Here is a 13549-nt window from a genome sequence, read left to right as displayed (position 1 = left end):
ACCACTTCAGGCGGGGCTGAGCTCCACCATCACGAACTCTCCTCCGATCACTAATGGCCCCCTCCGCCACTATAGACCTTTATGGCCGCTTCCTTTGCTTGCCCACTATGAAATTGCGACCGCTAGGCATAAGATCTCTTCACGTTATACTTTTGTAGCGCCTCTAGGTGCGCGCTGCTTCTCCACGCCTTCAGACCCCGCTCTTGAAGAGCTACCTGACCTGGCGATAGCTCCAAGCCTCCACTGGATGCCTGCTACGAGCGCCTCTTCTTCCCACAGCCATGTCTGGAGTGGAGGTGGCTGGGCTTGTTCTCGGCTGTCTGCCGTTGATCATACAAGGTGGGCTCTCTAGGCTTCCTACCATTCGCAGCTCTCTGACTCCTCCGTAGGCATCGAGTCGTACAATGAAGGCCTGGATCCTATCAAGAGCTTTTTGCGCTGGGAGAAAGAGCTGCCGTCGTTCATTCGCAAATTGAGAAATCAGCACGTCCACTATGCGCAAACCATCCGAATCCTCATCGAACCGATTACGACTGAGTTCGAGCTCGCGGAGATGCTATCGAATCCCAGCGGGGAGCTATGGAAAGACAAAGAGATGGCGGAAAAGCTGCAGGACAGGCTACAGGACTCATACTACGCATATCAGAGCACAATTGCGGACATAGAGCGGATAACAAGGAAGATTGCAAGTAAACTGGATCTGGAACGTGCAACCGAGGTAGGGGCTTTCCCAGGCATTCCTTCCTTGCTTTACGCTCACGCACATTCCTTAGCTCACGAGAGATGACCTGGAAGCAATGCTCGCCGCAAATCCTAAGAAGAGCAACGACAGGTTCGAATTCAAGAAAAAGGTCAAGTTTGCAATGGGCAAGAAAGCAATCAAAGCGTTGCTGGAAGAGCTCGACGACTGCAACAAGGAGTTGGAGCGCTTTACCGATAAAAGTGAGAAGATCGAGACATTTCGGAAAACGATCAAACCATCTTTTGCGAAACGGCTGCAGCGCATTCAGCGATATGCGGCGAGCCTCCACGAGACTCTTTCCGTTTGCTGGTCATGCTCGTGTAAATCCTATCACAAAACGAGTCTGCAGCTAGACCAGCGGGGCAGCCTCTACGCCAATGGGTTGAAGAAAGCGAATCCATCTCCGAAGACGTGCTTCAAAGTCTCTTTTTTGAGTAGCTCGGAAGATATCAAGCAGTTGTGGACTTGGCAGGCAGCTGAGATTGTTGTAGACGATGAAGACGAGAAATGCGTGGCATTTCGACCCGTCTCAAAACCAAAGTAAGAACGCCTCACGCCTTCATTAGCCGTACGACCTGTCCTTCTTATACACCACGCTAACTTGGAGTAACAGAATGACAAAATCAGTCAGCTTTGGCGATAAGCCGCCCCCTCCCTATTCCCCCACCGATCCCGCAACCACTCTCACCCCATCATTACAAGAAATCCACGACTTGTGTGCGTCAATCCAGCGGCTCTACAAAAGCTCGCCCTGCATCGGCTTCTCCTTTGACAGCAAGTACAAGCTTCGCGGCGCTTACCCAGTCGACACCGTCGCGGAACAGCGAGTCGCATCGTGCGAGTTCGTCACGCTGGAGGAGCTCTTGAATCGGCCACCTGTTGTGAATGGAAGATCGGCCAAGCTCAGCAAGAAGGAGCGATACAGCTTAGCCGTCACCCTCGCCAGCAGCACTCTGCAGCTCAACTCTACGCCGTGGTTTCCAGATCAATGGGCTTCCAAGGACATCCTCTTTAATCGAACATGCAACAGTCCCCGCCTGATCGATATTGATCATCCGTACGTTGCTCCGAAGCTTGCGGAAGTGTCGGGGGTCAAATCGAATGGTCATACTTGCCATAGATTTCACAACAAGAACACGATCCTCCTCGCCCTGGCAGTGGCTCTTCTAGAGCTGTACTTCGGCATCAGTGCGGAAAAGCATCGAGAGTTGGAGAGTCGGTTTACTGAAGGGCAGGTCAATCCATGGACTCTCTGCGCCATGGCCTATGAGTGGGCCGACGAGGAGCAGGAGAACCTATCGGCCGCTTTCTCGACCGCGGTGAGCCATTGCCTGCGGTGCTTCAACGATCCCGGCGCTAGCCTCCAGGACGCCGAGTTTCTTCAAGCAGCTGTCGAGTGCATCGTGCTGCCGTTGCAGGATGAGCTGTACCAGTTTCTTGGAAAGAGCAGGCCGTAGCTCTTGACCCCGGATAGACGGAAAAGTCAGCTGCAGACGGCGTGAGCGACAGTCGGTGTAGTTACGGAGAGACAGTTGTCAGGGTGTTCTGCCGAAGTCTGCACCAGCCTCGTGAGGCGGAGCATACGATCGGATCTCGGGAGTGCTATGCCACCTCTTGCTTATCCATCGGCGCCATCACCTCGTATCTGGCGCCACGTGGTTCTTATCCCGATGTGTAATCCGGGGTAGATGTTAGCGTGAACGATATCTCAGACAGGCGCTCGAGGGATGCCATCGCCGGCTTCGTGTGCTTGAGATGTCTGAGCATAAGAGCACGTGGGCTGGAGTAACCGTGCCTACGCACTGACGCCGACGGCGACGTGCTGCACAGTGCTGCCCGGCTGACAGTGGGTAAGACAGCGTCTCAGAAGCTTCCCTTGGACGATAACAGAGGGCTTGTGCTTGGCGTGCTGCTCGTCGAGGGTACTGTACACAGTAGTGAGGTTTGAAGAAGGGGCACGAAAGGCAATGGCGGAAGTGGTGCTACGAATAGAAACATTACATGACGTGCCATCTGCCAGTACCCGTGAAGGCCATGTCTTACTGCAGCATGCACGCCCATTGCATCAACACATCGGTAGCGGTACAATTGTACTGTGTACGCCGGCCGCGTCACGGTCCGAGGGGGTGCAGAGCCGCAGCGTACAGGAAGCAACACGAATTCTCGAACATGCAGGTGGGACTGGGCTAGCAGAGAAACGGAGTCCATAGCGCATGATAGTGGTGGGGAAAGCGGAGATATGTAGCTCAAATAAAGCTCCCAAATCACCATGGTTTGCGTCTGCAATGGGCAAGGCGAGCGCCCAGGGGAGATGGCAGGAGACGTGCGCAAGAGGCGCTCGGTTGGCGTCAGGAGGCTCAAGGTCGCCGCGGTGCTGGTGTGGCGCACAAAAGGCGGCCGGCGGGCTGCAGAGCAGGTGTCGGTCGCAACGGGGCAGCTCAGCAGCTGTACTCGCAGGCGGCGGGACGCACAACGGCAGCGGCTGGTTGGCGCGCAGCACGACGCCTCCGCAGCGCAGGCTTGGTTGGCCAGACGGGCGCGCAGCAGCTCAGGGACGATCAGGCGGCTGGCGAATGGCGGGTGCAGCTGGCAGGCGATGGCAAAATTCACAGCAGATTGGCCTCCGATCTGCGTCTGCGCTTGAGTTTCAGGACGAGCAACCGGTCGAGCGACATGGCAAACGGCGGGCAGGCGGGCAGGCGGGCAGGCGGGCAGCTGGCAGGGCGTTGGCTCGCCCGCTATTAATAAATGGGGAGATCGGGGATGGATGGAGTCCGCAGGTTGAGTGCGAGTGCGAGTGCAAGTGCAGAGGATGCAGGCAGTGTACTGTGGTACTGTGGACTGTGGCACCACCTGCTGCGAGCGCCGGCGACGGCAGCGACAACAACAAAAACAACAACGCCCGCGACACCGACCGTCCAGTATCGCGCGGCCCGCAGCAGCCTTGCCGTGTGTTTGACAAGCAAAATCACGGCCGCCGGCGCGCGACAGGCCTGTGTCTTGGCTGCCCTTAATTGCATCCCTTTTCGCGCGTCTCGGTGACGTTCGTAGTTTAGGAGACGCTGCGCAGGGATCCCGCCCGGCCACTCCAACTTCTCTTCTACCCGCGACTGCTTCTCACCTCCCCCAACACCACCGCCCTCTCTCCTGCTGCTGCAGACGTCTCTCGTTTTCCCGCCTGTCGCTCACAGCATCCCGACCATCGACTGCTCGCGGCGCCGCTCCCCGCCCGCCGCTCTGCACACCTCGCCCGCCATGGCAGAATCGTAAGATCCCCCTGCCATTGCCCTCGCCCGACCATAACGGCTGACAGCAAGCAGCATAGCGCAGTCATGGAAGTCCTTCTGGCATACAATGACCTCGTATGACCGCCATGCCTCGCACGACTCGCCCTACCGCACCGGTCGCCATATCCCCCTGCCGCAGAGCCGCCACACCCCCCTCACCTCCATCGCGACGAGCGGCGTAGAATCGCGGGTCGATCTCTCCTCCCCATACACGCACGACGAGCCCGCAACCAGCAATGGCTTCATTGGCTCGCCCAAGGGCCCCATGTCCCCCAGCTCGCCCTACTCTCCCGGCATGCGCTCGTCCCTGAGCCGCCAAGCGACCGCCGACTCGGATACCTTCGACAAGGGCCCCAACGGCGAGATCCCCATGCGGGACTTCACCGAGGGCCTTCCGCCAGCACCGCCCGTCTCGCATTCGTGGAAGCGCATCGATCGGTGGGTCGAAGACCACTACGAGGAGCTCTTCGACAACCTTTGCGAAGGCTGCACCTCCAACGACGTCAACGAGCTAGAGCACGAGCTCGATGCCACCCTCCCCATGGATGTCCGCGAATCACTGCAGATCCACGACGGCCAGGAGCGCGGGGGTTTGCCCACCGGAATTGTATTCGGCTGCATGTTGCTCGACTGCGAGGAAATCGTCATGGAATGGCAGAACTGGCGGAGGGTCGCCGAAGAGTATCTGAACCCCAAGCCAGACTACCGCACGCCGCAAATCCCCGCCAAGGCCTTTGCTGGTGCGTCTACAGCGCCGCCTGTTGCCCAACTCCAGCAGTCGGGCAACCCGCTCTGGCGGCAAGATTTGCTGGGGCGCCAGGATTCGCAGCCGCCAAACGCCGTCCAGAAAGCCTACGCTCACCCCGCCTGGATTCCTCTTGCGCGCGACTGGGGAGGCAACTACCTCGCTACCGATCTCGCCCCCGGGCCCACGGGAACGTGGGGTCAGATCATCATCTTCGGCCGCGACTATGACTGCAAATACGTTGTTGCGCGCTCCTGGGGGGCCCTGCTCGCAATGGTCGCCGATGATCTTGCGTCCGACAAAGTTCAGATCGACGAGGATACCGGCGAGCTGAAGCTCATGGAGTTCAAGAAGCGACAGAATGTCGAGCCGCCGTACCTGGAGATCCTCCGCTGGCGCTGCGACCAAAAGTACGGCCGTAAGCCGCCCAAGCGACGGCCAAACAGCGCCCTCCGTGTGAATCCGAATGCGACTGGAGCGGCCGGATCGAGCAGCGCCGGTAGCAGCCCCTACGGCAGCCCGGTCCTCGGCCCTGAGGACCGCGGCCGGAGTCCCCACCGCCTCTCACAGAAGCCCAAAGGCGTGAGCCCGAGAGGTCATATTTCGAGCCCGCTGGCGAGAGTAGCGGAGGAGACACCCCAGCCCATCCGTGTGCTCACCAATTTCGACGCAAAGGCCGGCGCTCCATTGGAGAAGTTGATAAGCGTCGACACACCGCGACCGAGCGACGACTTTCCCGTGAGGCAGAGCTTCGGCAGCGACAAGGAGAACAAAGACAAGGGGAAGGGTAGTTCCTTGAAGAGTCCTGTCACAGAAACGTCAGAGCTCAAGACGGTCCAGATATAAGGGACCGAATGATCTATTTCCTTCGGAGCCGCTGGATAACGGGCAGTATCTGATATCCCTCTATACCACCTTCCTTGGAGTGCAGGCGATCGGCGTCAAAATAATACAGGCGGAACCAAACACATTTAGCATTTCAATTTTTCTGCGGGTTGTGGGCTGCTATGGAGGCTTCACGTTTTCTTTGGCCACATGTACCATGAGCGCGTCTTGTGCAGCTGTTCCCTTCCCTTTCTTCTTTGGTGTCGAGCGTTGTTTTCTTCCTACAATTCCCCACTGCACTACGTCAAGCATACGAAAGTCAGAACACGATAATCTGCATCATCTCCCTCCCTTCATCCCTCTACCACCCCACTTGTACACTTCTTCCAACCCTCTTCAATCTTCTTCGCCTTCAGCGCTGTTTACCAGCTATATCCACTTTCCTTCTTCAGCAACCATCTGGGCGTTCGGCACTCAAGCATGAGCACACATGGCGACTTTTTGTTATACACTGGTGGATTGGAGCTTTTGGAGTGTTCAGCGTGTGGAGCAAAAGAGCGATTCTTGGTTCTACGATGGCTTTGATAGCTCCTCCCTTTTTTCGTTTATGGTGGCTTGAGCGTGTGTGGTAATGGATGAAGGGGGCTTGGAGGGATGCTGATGCAATAGGGGTGTCGTGTGTATGATTTTGGTTGGTGATGTGGGGAGGGGAATACGTAGGATGAATTGAATTGAATTGAAAGAAAGAAAGTTAAAAACAGTTCACGAGGCCGTCCCCTTTCGCCCCGCTTACGTGTATCGACATTCGGCAGACCTCGATGGTGACTTCCTTCCTTGCCACGACGACCGCGCCTTCCTCAGTCTAGCCCGCAAAGCGAGCCTCCGAGTATGCCTGGCCTCCCACAATAATTTGCGCAAGTACAGCATGATGTAGCGCAGTCATACCCGGGCGCTCTCGTGAGCGTCTATGACAGCTCCGCAAAGATACGTAGCAATTTCCTTCTGCCTGGACACTCCATCCCTCCTCCTCCTCCTCCTCCTTCCATCCCAGCGGCGGCGACGATAAAGTTCTGGATGGATGGATAGATGGGAGTCCTGTAATTGTGCAAATTCGAAATCGTTGAACAAATTCGCTATCGCTTGGCTCGTGGAGCTATCCCGTCTCAGAGAAGCGAGAGAGTATTGTATGTAGCTGCTGTGTGTTACTCGACCACGTACTGTGTAGCTACGCTGCGTGCGTGCTTCGGAACGGGTAAGTATACAGCATCCTGGGTACCTCTAGGATGCTACCGTTTGCGTAAGGTGAGTAGGTATACCGCGTCGTGAGGGTACTCGGGATGTTGGAGTGGTTGTGTTTGCCCCTTAGTGAGGGAGAGGTATTCGTTAGGGCTGCTTGTCTGGAGACATCGTGTTTCCATTGCTAATCTATATATGGTGGGTGCGATTTCCGCCGGGGCTCTTCTAGCACAGTACTGTAGTTCCGATGATGAGGATGAGAGGAGATTGAGAAGAGTTCTGCATTTGTATTTGTATTTATGCGCGGGAGGGAAGGAGGTGAGAAGCTTCGCGTTCGCAAGAGTCTCCAGTGAGCGAGACAGATATCTATACTCCACCCACCTCGCGTGGTGGCTGGCGCCAATACGCTTTCCCCACGCCAATTCGACGTGCCATCTCCATCCAGCGTTGGTAGGGACAGTGGGTTATACCTCTTCGGCTCAGGCATGGGGAAAGTCGGAGGTGCTGGACCAGATGACTCAAAACCTGAATCTGCTATCGGAAGGAAGAAGCTCGGCTGACAAAGGTGTGAGAGAGGGAGGTGTACGCATTGAGTAGCCCAGGCCGGGGATACTTGGGGGTGAAGCCACGCACCGAAACCACCCGTAGATGGATAGATAGGTGGATGCATGAGCCTAGCATGCGATCGTTCAGGGCGGATGCTTTCTTGTCCTTGCTCGAGTCAACCACCCATGGCTATTCGGGCATCTCATCCCCATGCTGCCACCCCACCCACCAAGGAGAAACAAAACATAGAAACATCAGAAAACCAATAATGGTGCATATATTCTTTTATACCGAGAGCCACCGTCTATGCAGATAGAAGATTGACTGATCGCGAACCTCCTCCTCGAGGCCCGAACCACCGCACACGCAAACCAGGAAGCGCTCCCAAAGAAGATCTTTTATACCACACTTGCAATAGCACAAATAGCTGTGCCCAGACCCAGACCCCATGACGCGGGAACCCCAAAGAAAACACGGTATGTAATGTTACAAGACAACGACCAGGTGACCTCCTATGTATGGGATCCGGCTCTTCTCCAGGACCCCAGGACCGCCTCCTTCTCAGAAGCTGAGGTCAACATGCCGGACGGAAGCAAAGAAAAACCCGATCCTGACACGCTGATGGTATAGAGGTGGGGCGCCTGGTTGCAAAGATGGTGGTAGGAATGCAATGGGTGCGAATAGGTAGTGTTACAAAGCTGAGCTGGTATTGAACAAGGCGGGGCTTTTAGACCTCGCCGTCAGCGACAGCGAGGCGCTGCTTGGCAGTCTTTGCCTTCTTGCTCAAGCCCTTTCGCCGCTTGCCGCCCGGTCCCGGCGGGGCTTCCGTGGGGACAGGGATGGGGGTTGCTGCGCCACTGGGTTTGGCGCTTTCATCGAAATGTCCTTCGCCTAATAAAAGGTGAGCAAAGTGATTATAGAGAATGTGGCATGATGAAGACTTACCCTCATGGTACATCTCGTCCAAGCTCGCCTCGACCCGCTTCCTCTTGCGCTTCTTGCTTGGTGGAGCATTCTTCTCTTGCTCAGCAAGCTCAGCCTCCTTCTTTTCGATCTCAGCAGCTTGCTCATCATCCGCGAGCCACATGGCGATATCCTTAGTGCGGTTCTCCCTAGACCGGGTGTTGAAGTCGACTTGTGCACCAGCGCCGCCTGAAATGACGACACGTTGCACTTCTTCCTTCTGCAGGGCGCGCTTGCGGATACGCTCTTCGATGGTGCCACGTGTGATGAGACGGTAGACCGTGACTTGCCGAGTCTGTCCGAGACGATGAGCTCGATCCATGGCCTGCGAATCAATTGTCGGGTTCCAGTCGGAATCATAGAAGATGACAGTGTCGGCTGAGGTAAGATTGATGCCGAGACCACCGGCACGCGTGGACAGCAAGAAGACGAAGATCGATGGGTCACTCTGGAAGTCGGCGACGGTGTCACGACGATCTTCAAGCTTGGTCGAACCATCCAGACGGCAGTACTTGTAGTTCCGGTACGTGAGGTACTCTTCCATCAGATCGATCATCCTGGTCATCTGGAAGTAGAGCAAGACGCGATGACCGTTCTGCTTGAGCTCTTTGAGTAACGCGTCTAGTCTACCAAGCTTACCAGAGTCCGTGACGAAGCGATGCATCGACGGAACATTGACGTGAGTGTATCGCGATCGGACATTGGTGGGCGGAGGGAGCTTGCCGCGAACCGCAAGAGTGCCGATATCAGTTTTCGTGTCCAAGATCGCTAGCTCGTTCTTTTCAGACATCTCGTACAGCGCATTCCGCATCGGCACATTGAAGAAAGTCCGTTGTTTCTCTGCGATCACCCCTTGGCTGGAGCAGTATAGCTCGATAGGAGGAGCCGAAGCAGCGGGTCTAGCGCATCGCTCGATGGTGTCGAGACCGGTCTCTTCAAAGGCCGAGCTGGATACATTTAGCAACTTGTGCATGTAACCCTCGGTGGCGACTTCAGCCAAAGGAGCCCGACTTTGATGCTCGACAATGTTGAGCATGGAATGCTTCGGGACGTATGCACCCTCATCATCGTAGAGGGTATTGAACCGGCCTAGACGGTCTCGCTTGTTAATGAGATCAACTGCGCGCTGGAAAAGGTCCTGCCTCGCAATCTTTGAGGCTTCGCTGGCCGAGACGTCCGCCAGTCGGAGCCAAGAGAATGCGCCATCATGCCGAGAAGACTGGTGGATGTTCTCCTGGTTCCAGATGTTCATCAGATTGTGGAGGTAATGTCCGTTGAAACCAGCCTTGGGGTTCTCCGGGCCAGCAATATCAAGACGGCCTCCATTCCGGCAGACGAGTCGTGGAAGGCAATATTCAATGAGGTTGCGGGTGGAATAGCCAACTCGCACGTTCTGGCCTTCCCGTAGGAAAGATGCCGTCTCAGCAAAGTATGCAAATGACAGGGGGGACCAAGTATCGGCTCGCTCGAACAGGTCGGGGTGATTGCAAACTTTCCGGAACTGCATCACGAGGTTCATCAAAGTAGCGCTGTCCTGCTCGTCACCAACCGCCTTCTCGATGAGATCCATGAGGCTGATCTTGTTCCGCAAGTTTGTGTAGTACGCTCGTTGGCGGTATGTCAGATCGCAGAATACGTCCAATTCGATCTTGTCGCCGAGCTCTTTCTGCACGTGTTTCTTTACACGTCGCAACATGAAAGGCTTGAGAATCATATGCAGACGCTTCAGCTGATCTTCGTTCAGCTTGGTATTGCTTTGAGCGTGACTCTCGATGTCCTTCGAGAACCAGTCGCTGAATTCATCGTGCGAATCGAACAGACTTGGCATGATGAAATGCAGAAGAGCCCAAAGTTCCTGCATGTTGTTCTGGATCGGCGTACCCGTAAGAAGCAGTCGATTGCGGGAATGGAAACCCAAAAGACTCTTCCACCTGGAACTCTGAGAGGACTTGATGGCTTGGGCCTCGTCAAGGATCATGTACTGCCACCGGATCTTCTGAAAGTACTGAGCATCCTGTACGACTAACTGGTAGGACGTGACAAGGACGTGGAAAGGCGAATCCTTGGTGTAGGTGACGTGCTTCCTGTCCCAGAACTTGCGGAGAATTTTTCGGTCCTTGGCGTTGCCCCAGTAGGGTAGCACCTTGAGATTAGGGACGAACCTGGTGATTTCTTGTTGCCAGTTGTGAAGCGTCGACGCAGGAGCGATGACCAAGAACGGTCCCCAGATATCGTACTTCTCCGCGAGGTAGGCCATAACGGAGATGGACTGCACCGTTTTTCCGAGGCCCATCTCATCGGCTAAGATGCCGTTGATGCCTTGCTCGTAGAGGTTGACAAGCCAATTGAGGCCCTTAAGCTGGTACTCCTTGAGTGTGCAGCTGAGGAGGCTCGGCTGGGGAATAAAGTCCTTGGCATCCTGGAGTCCAGACGGGTTCTGGAAGTTCAGCTCGCCTTCATCCATTGATGACTCCCCTGCAGCGTGGTTGAATGCGCGAGCTCGATCCTGTGCCTCTTGCACGGCATGTTGAGCATTGGCGATAGCAGCGGCGTTAAGAGCAGATTCATCATCATTATCAAAGTCGAGCTCGTCGAAGTTGGTGACTTTGGCGCCGGGATGAGCGTGGCCGTCTGGCACATTGATCGAAGGCTGCGTTGGGCCAGAAGTAGCGGCGCCGGTAGCGGCATCGGCGTCGTCGGTGGACCTCTCAATCTCATCAGTTCTGGCCTTCTTGCCAATGAAATGAGAGTACAGCTCGGTCTGGGAAATGAGGAAGTTGAGTTTTCGCTTCTGGCGGTTTGCTTCACGCTCAGCTTCAGCCTTCTTTGCGTTTTCTAGCTCTTGACGCTCGGCCATCTTTCGCTGATCGCGCTCGTCACGCTCGTTCCTCTTCCAGAATCCAAGCATCTCTCGCATACTCCTCTTGGCCCGAGCCTGCACGTCCTTCATGCTCTTGTTGGTCCGCATCTGCCATCGTCGAGCTTCCTTGGACGCGAGCTGAGCGGTCTTGCGAAGGTTCGACTGCTTCGTGGACAACGAGTTCTCTTTGATACGGACGACCTTCGGAATATCTTTCTTGGCAATATCCTTCCAGATCTGGTTGTAGAGGTTCTGGTAGGCCTGAGAGTTATATGAAGTCAAGACAGTCGGTGCAAGGTCTTCAGTCTGGCTTCGGCTCTTCAGGGCGTCGAGGCGGGCCTCTTCCCGCGGCGCAATGGGAGGAAGGTCGTCACCACGATCAAGAGCAGCCTGGCCGGCAGCTGCAGCATCTTTCTCGGCCTGCTTCTGCTCCTTGCTCTTTTTAAGCCGTCCACCCGCTCGGCCACCCTTTCGCTTTCCGCCTAGCACATCGTCGGACGCTTGGAAGGAGCTCATAGTGCCACCCTCAAAGTTTGGCGCATGGGGAGTGACTTCGCGGAAGTCTTTGCTGGGAGCATTGCCTTGAAGCAGCTGGCTGGTTGTCTTGGCTTTCCGTTCTGCCTTCTGAGCCTCTCGTAGATGCTTCTCCTTCTCTTCTTCGTTCTCGGCTTGTCCGGCCTTGGCCAGGGCTTCGGCACGCTTCGCTTCTTCGTTCTGGATCGTCTTCTCGCGCCGCCTCTTGCGCTGCATGTCTTTCTTGCGTTCTTTCTCTTCGGCAATCTCTTGATTCTGGACCTGTTGCCAGGCTTTCGATTCGTGCTCGAAGTTGTAGCCGTTCTTGGCGGCATCTCGATGTGCTGCGAGAACATCGGCGAAGCGTGCAATCGTGGCAGTCCGTCGTCGCTGTCTACTGTTAAGAGGGGTGCACTTCAGGGTTGAATAGGCAAACTGACCTTGCGTTTGCTGGCTTCGGCATACTCTATGTCCAGCGTCCGCTTTCGACTCTGCAGGAGGTAGTCCTCCCGGTCACGCTCGAAGCCAGGCCCATCAACGTCATTCATCTCGCTAGTCTCGATGCGAGCCAACGCAGTCTCGACCTCGGCTTCATCTATAACGGGTATGTCGCGAGGCACAAGCTGTGGCGGAGGCGCGCTACTAACGGGCGGCATGGCCTCATAGACACCTCGGTGTACTGCACCGTTCTCTAGAGGGAGGTCGGCAGGTGCTGGTGAGGTCATGGCCTCTTGCTTGACGTACGGCGGGTTGAGCGCGGGCTTGGACGGGAGCGGCGGCTCTGCGTCGATGGGAGGGAGCGGTTGCGGTTTTGGCGGAGGATCGGCGTCGGCGCCAGAGGACATGATGCTGGAGAGAGACATGGGGTCTCGCTTCGGTGGCGGTGCCTATTCACATTATTGTTAGCTTCGCGAGTGAAAGGAAGAGTGCAAGTTTCCACAAACCTCCTCCTTCACCGACGGTCTCCTCGTATAGTTGGACGGCGGAGGCTGGACAGCGCCCCGGTTTAGGGACTGATACACGCTCGGAGATACGGGCGAGTGAGACATGGCCTCCATGCTGGCGGAGGCGTGCCCGTGTGATGGCGGACGCTGCAGCGGCGACTGGTGCGCGAACGAGGTCGCCACGGGAGAGTGGTATGGATTGTGGTACGGGTTCTCGACAGGTCGAGCGTCTGGGTAGACGTGGGAGTCTCGAGTCTGTTGAGGCCATGGTTAGCTTCCCATCCCTGCATATAATTTCAAGACGACGATGCCGTCAAAGAAAGAGGGAGCGCACCTGCGACGGATAGAGGCTCTCGTACCGCGCGGCGGGCTGGCCTAGGCTGCGGTCGCCATGGTCTGAGGTCGGGTCGTAGTATTTGGAGGCGGCGCCGTCGCGAGGATAGAGGGCCGTGCTGATCGGAGGCAGCTCGGTGGTGCCGGGCGAGGTGGGCGAGCGATGGTGTTGATGGGGAGTAAAATTGGAGTGATGGAGCGGGAGCGGCGCGGGCGTGTTGGGCGAGTTCTGCGGTCGGCTCGTGCTAAAGGGTGTTTGCGTGGTGGGCGATTGGCGTCTGTGGTAAGCTGGCGGTTCCCCTGGCTTGGTCGGCATTCTGTCTCGCGAGAAGCGTTCCTCCTCCTCGACCGACCGCCGCAGGACCGGGTCGCGGAACATGCAGGACTGCGTCTGGGGAGCGTCGCCGGCGGCGTGCCAGCTAGTCCATGGGTGCACGGCGGAGCAGAGGGCCCGCACAGCGCGCGGCGACGGCAGCAGGGCGGCGGGCTGGGTTTGGCGTGCGCGTGAGCCTCGTCGCGGCGATGGGCACGTCCGCGATGGACGACGGCGGGGAG

General features: G+C 56.6%; 3 protein-coding genes across 3 annotated transcripts; 2 read left to right on the top strand and 1 right to left on the bottom strand.

The window, feature by feature from the left end:
- Positions 1-77: 77 nt before the first annotated feature.
- On the top strand, positions 78-2199 carry BU26DRAFT_478682 (uncharacterized protein; the record flags this gene model as incomplete). The annotated part of the gene is made up of 5 exons (XM_033825651.1): positions 78-167; positions 231-339; positions 390-718; positions 774-1282; positions 1350-2199. Exons 2-5 carry the CDS (start codon positions 282-284, stop codon positions 2197-2199), a joined length of 1746 nt encoding a protein of 581 aa, XP_033689091.1. The 5' UTR covers positions 78-167; positions 231-281.
- A 1798-nt stretch (positions 2200-3997) lies between these two features.
- Positions 3998-5620, top strand: BU26DRAFT_561339 (cell wall assembly and cell proliferation coordinating protein; the record flags this gene model as incomplete). Its single annotated transcript, XM_033832899.1, has 2 exons — positions 3998-4008; positions 4063-5620. 2 exons carry the CDS (start codon positions 3998-4000, stop codon positions 5618-5620), a joined length of 1569 nt encoding a protein of 522 aa, XP_033689090.1.
- Positions 5621-8108: 2488 nt separating this feature from the next.
- Positions 8109-13310, bottom strand: BU26DRAFT_419440 (uncharacterized protein; the record flags this gene model as incomplete). The annotated part of the gene is made up of 5 exons (XM_033823298.1): positions 8109-8272; positions 8327-12107; positions 12158-12604; positions 12662-12916; positions 12996-13310. 5 exons carry the CDS (start codon positions 13308-13310, stop codon positions 8109-8111), a joined length of 4962 nt encoding a protein of 1653 aa, XP_033689089.1.
- Between the last annotated feature and the right edge of the window lie 239 nt (positions 13311-13549).

The sequence above is a fragment of the Trematosphaeria pertusa genome, assembly GCF_010094035.1.
Source record: "Trematosphaeria pertusa strain CBS 122368 unplaced genomic scaffold BU26scaffold_3, whole genome shotgun sequence".
Taxonomy (NCBI): Eukaryota; Fungi; Ascomycota; class Dothideomycetes; order Pleosporales; family Trematosphaeriaceae; genus Trematosphaeria; species Trematosphaeria pertusa.
Note: the sequence above shows the minus strand (reverse complement) of the source record. Positions and strands in the feature narration are given on the sequence as shown.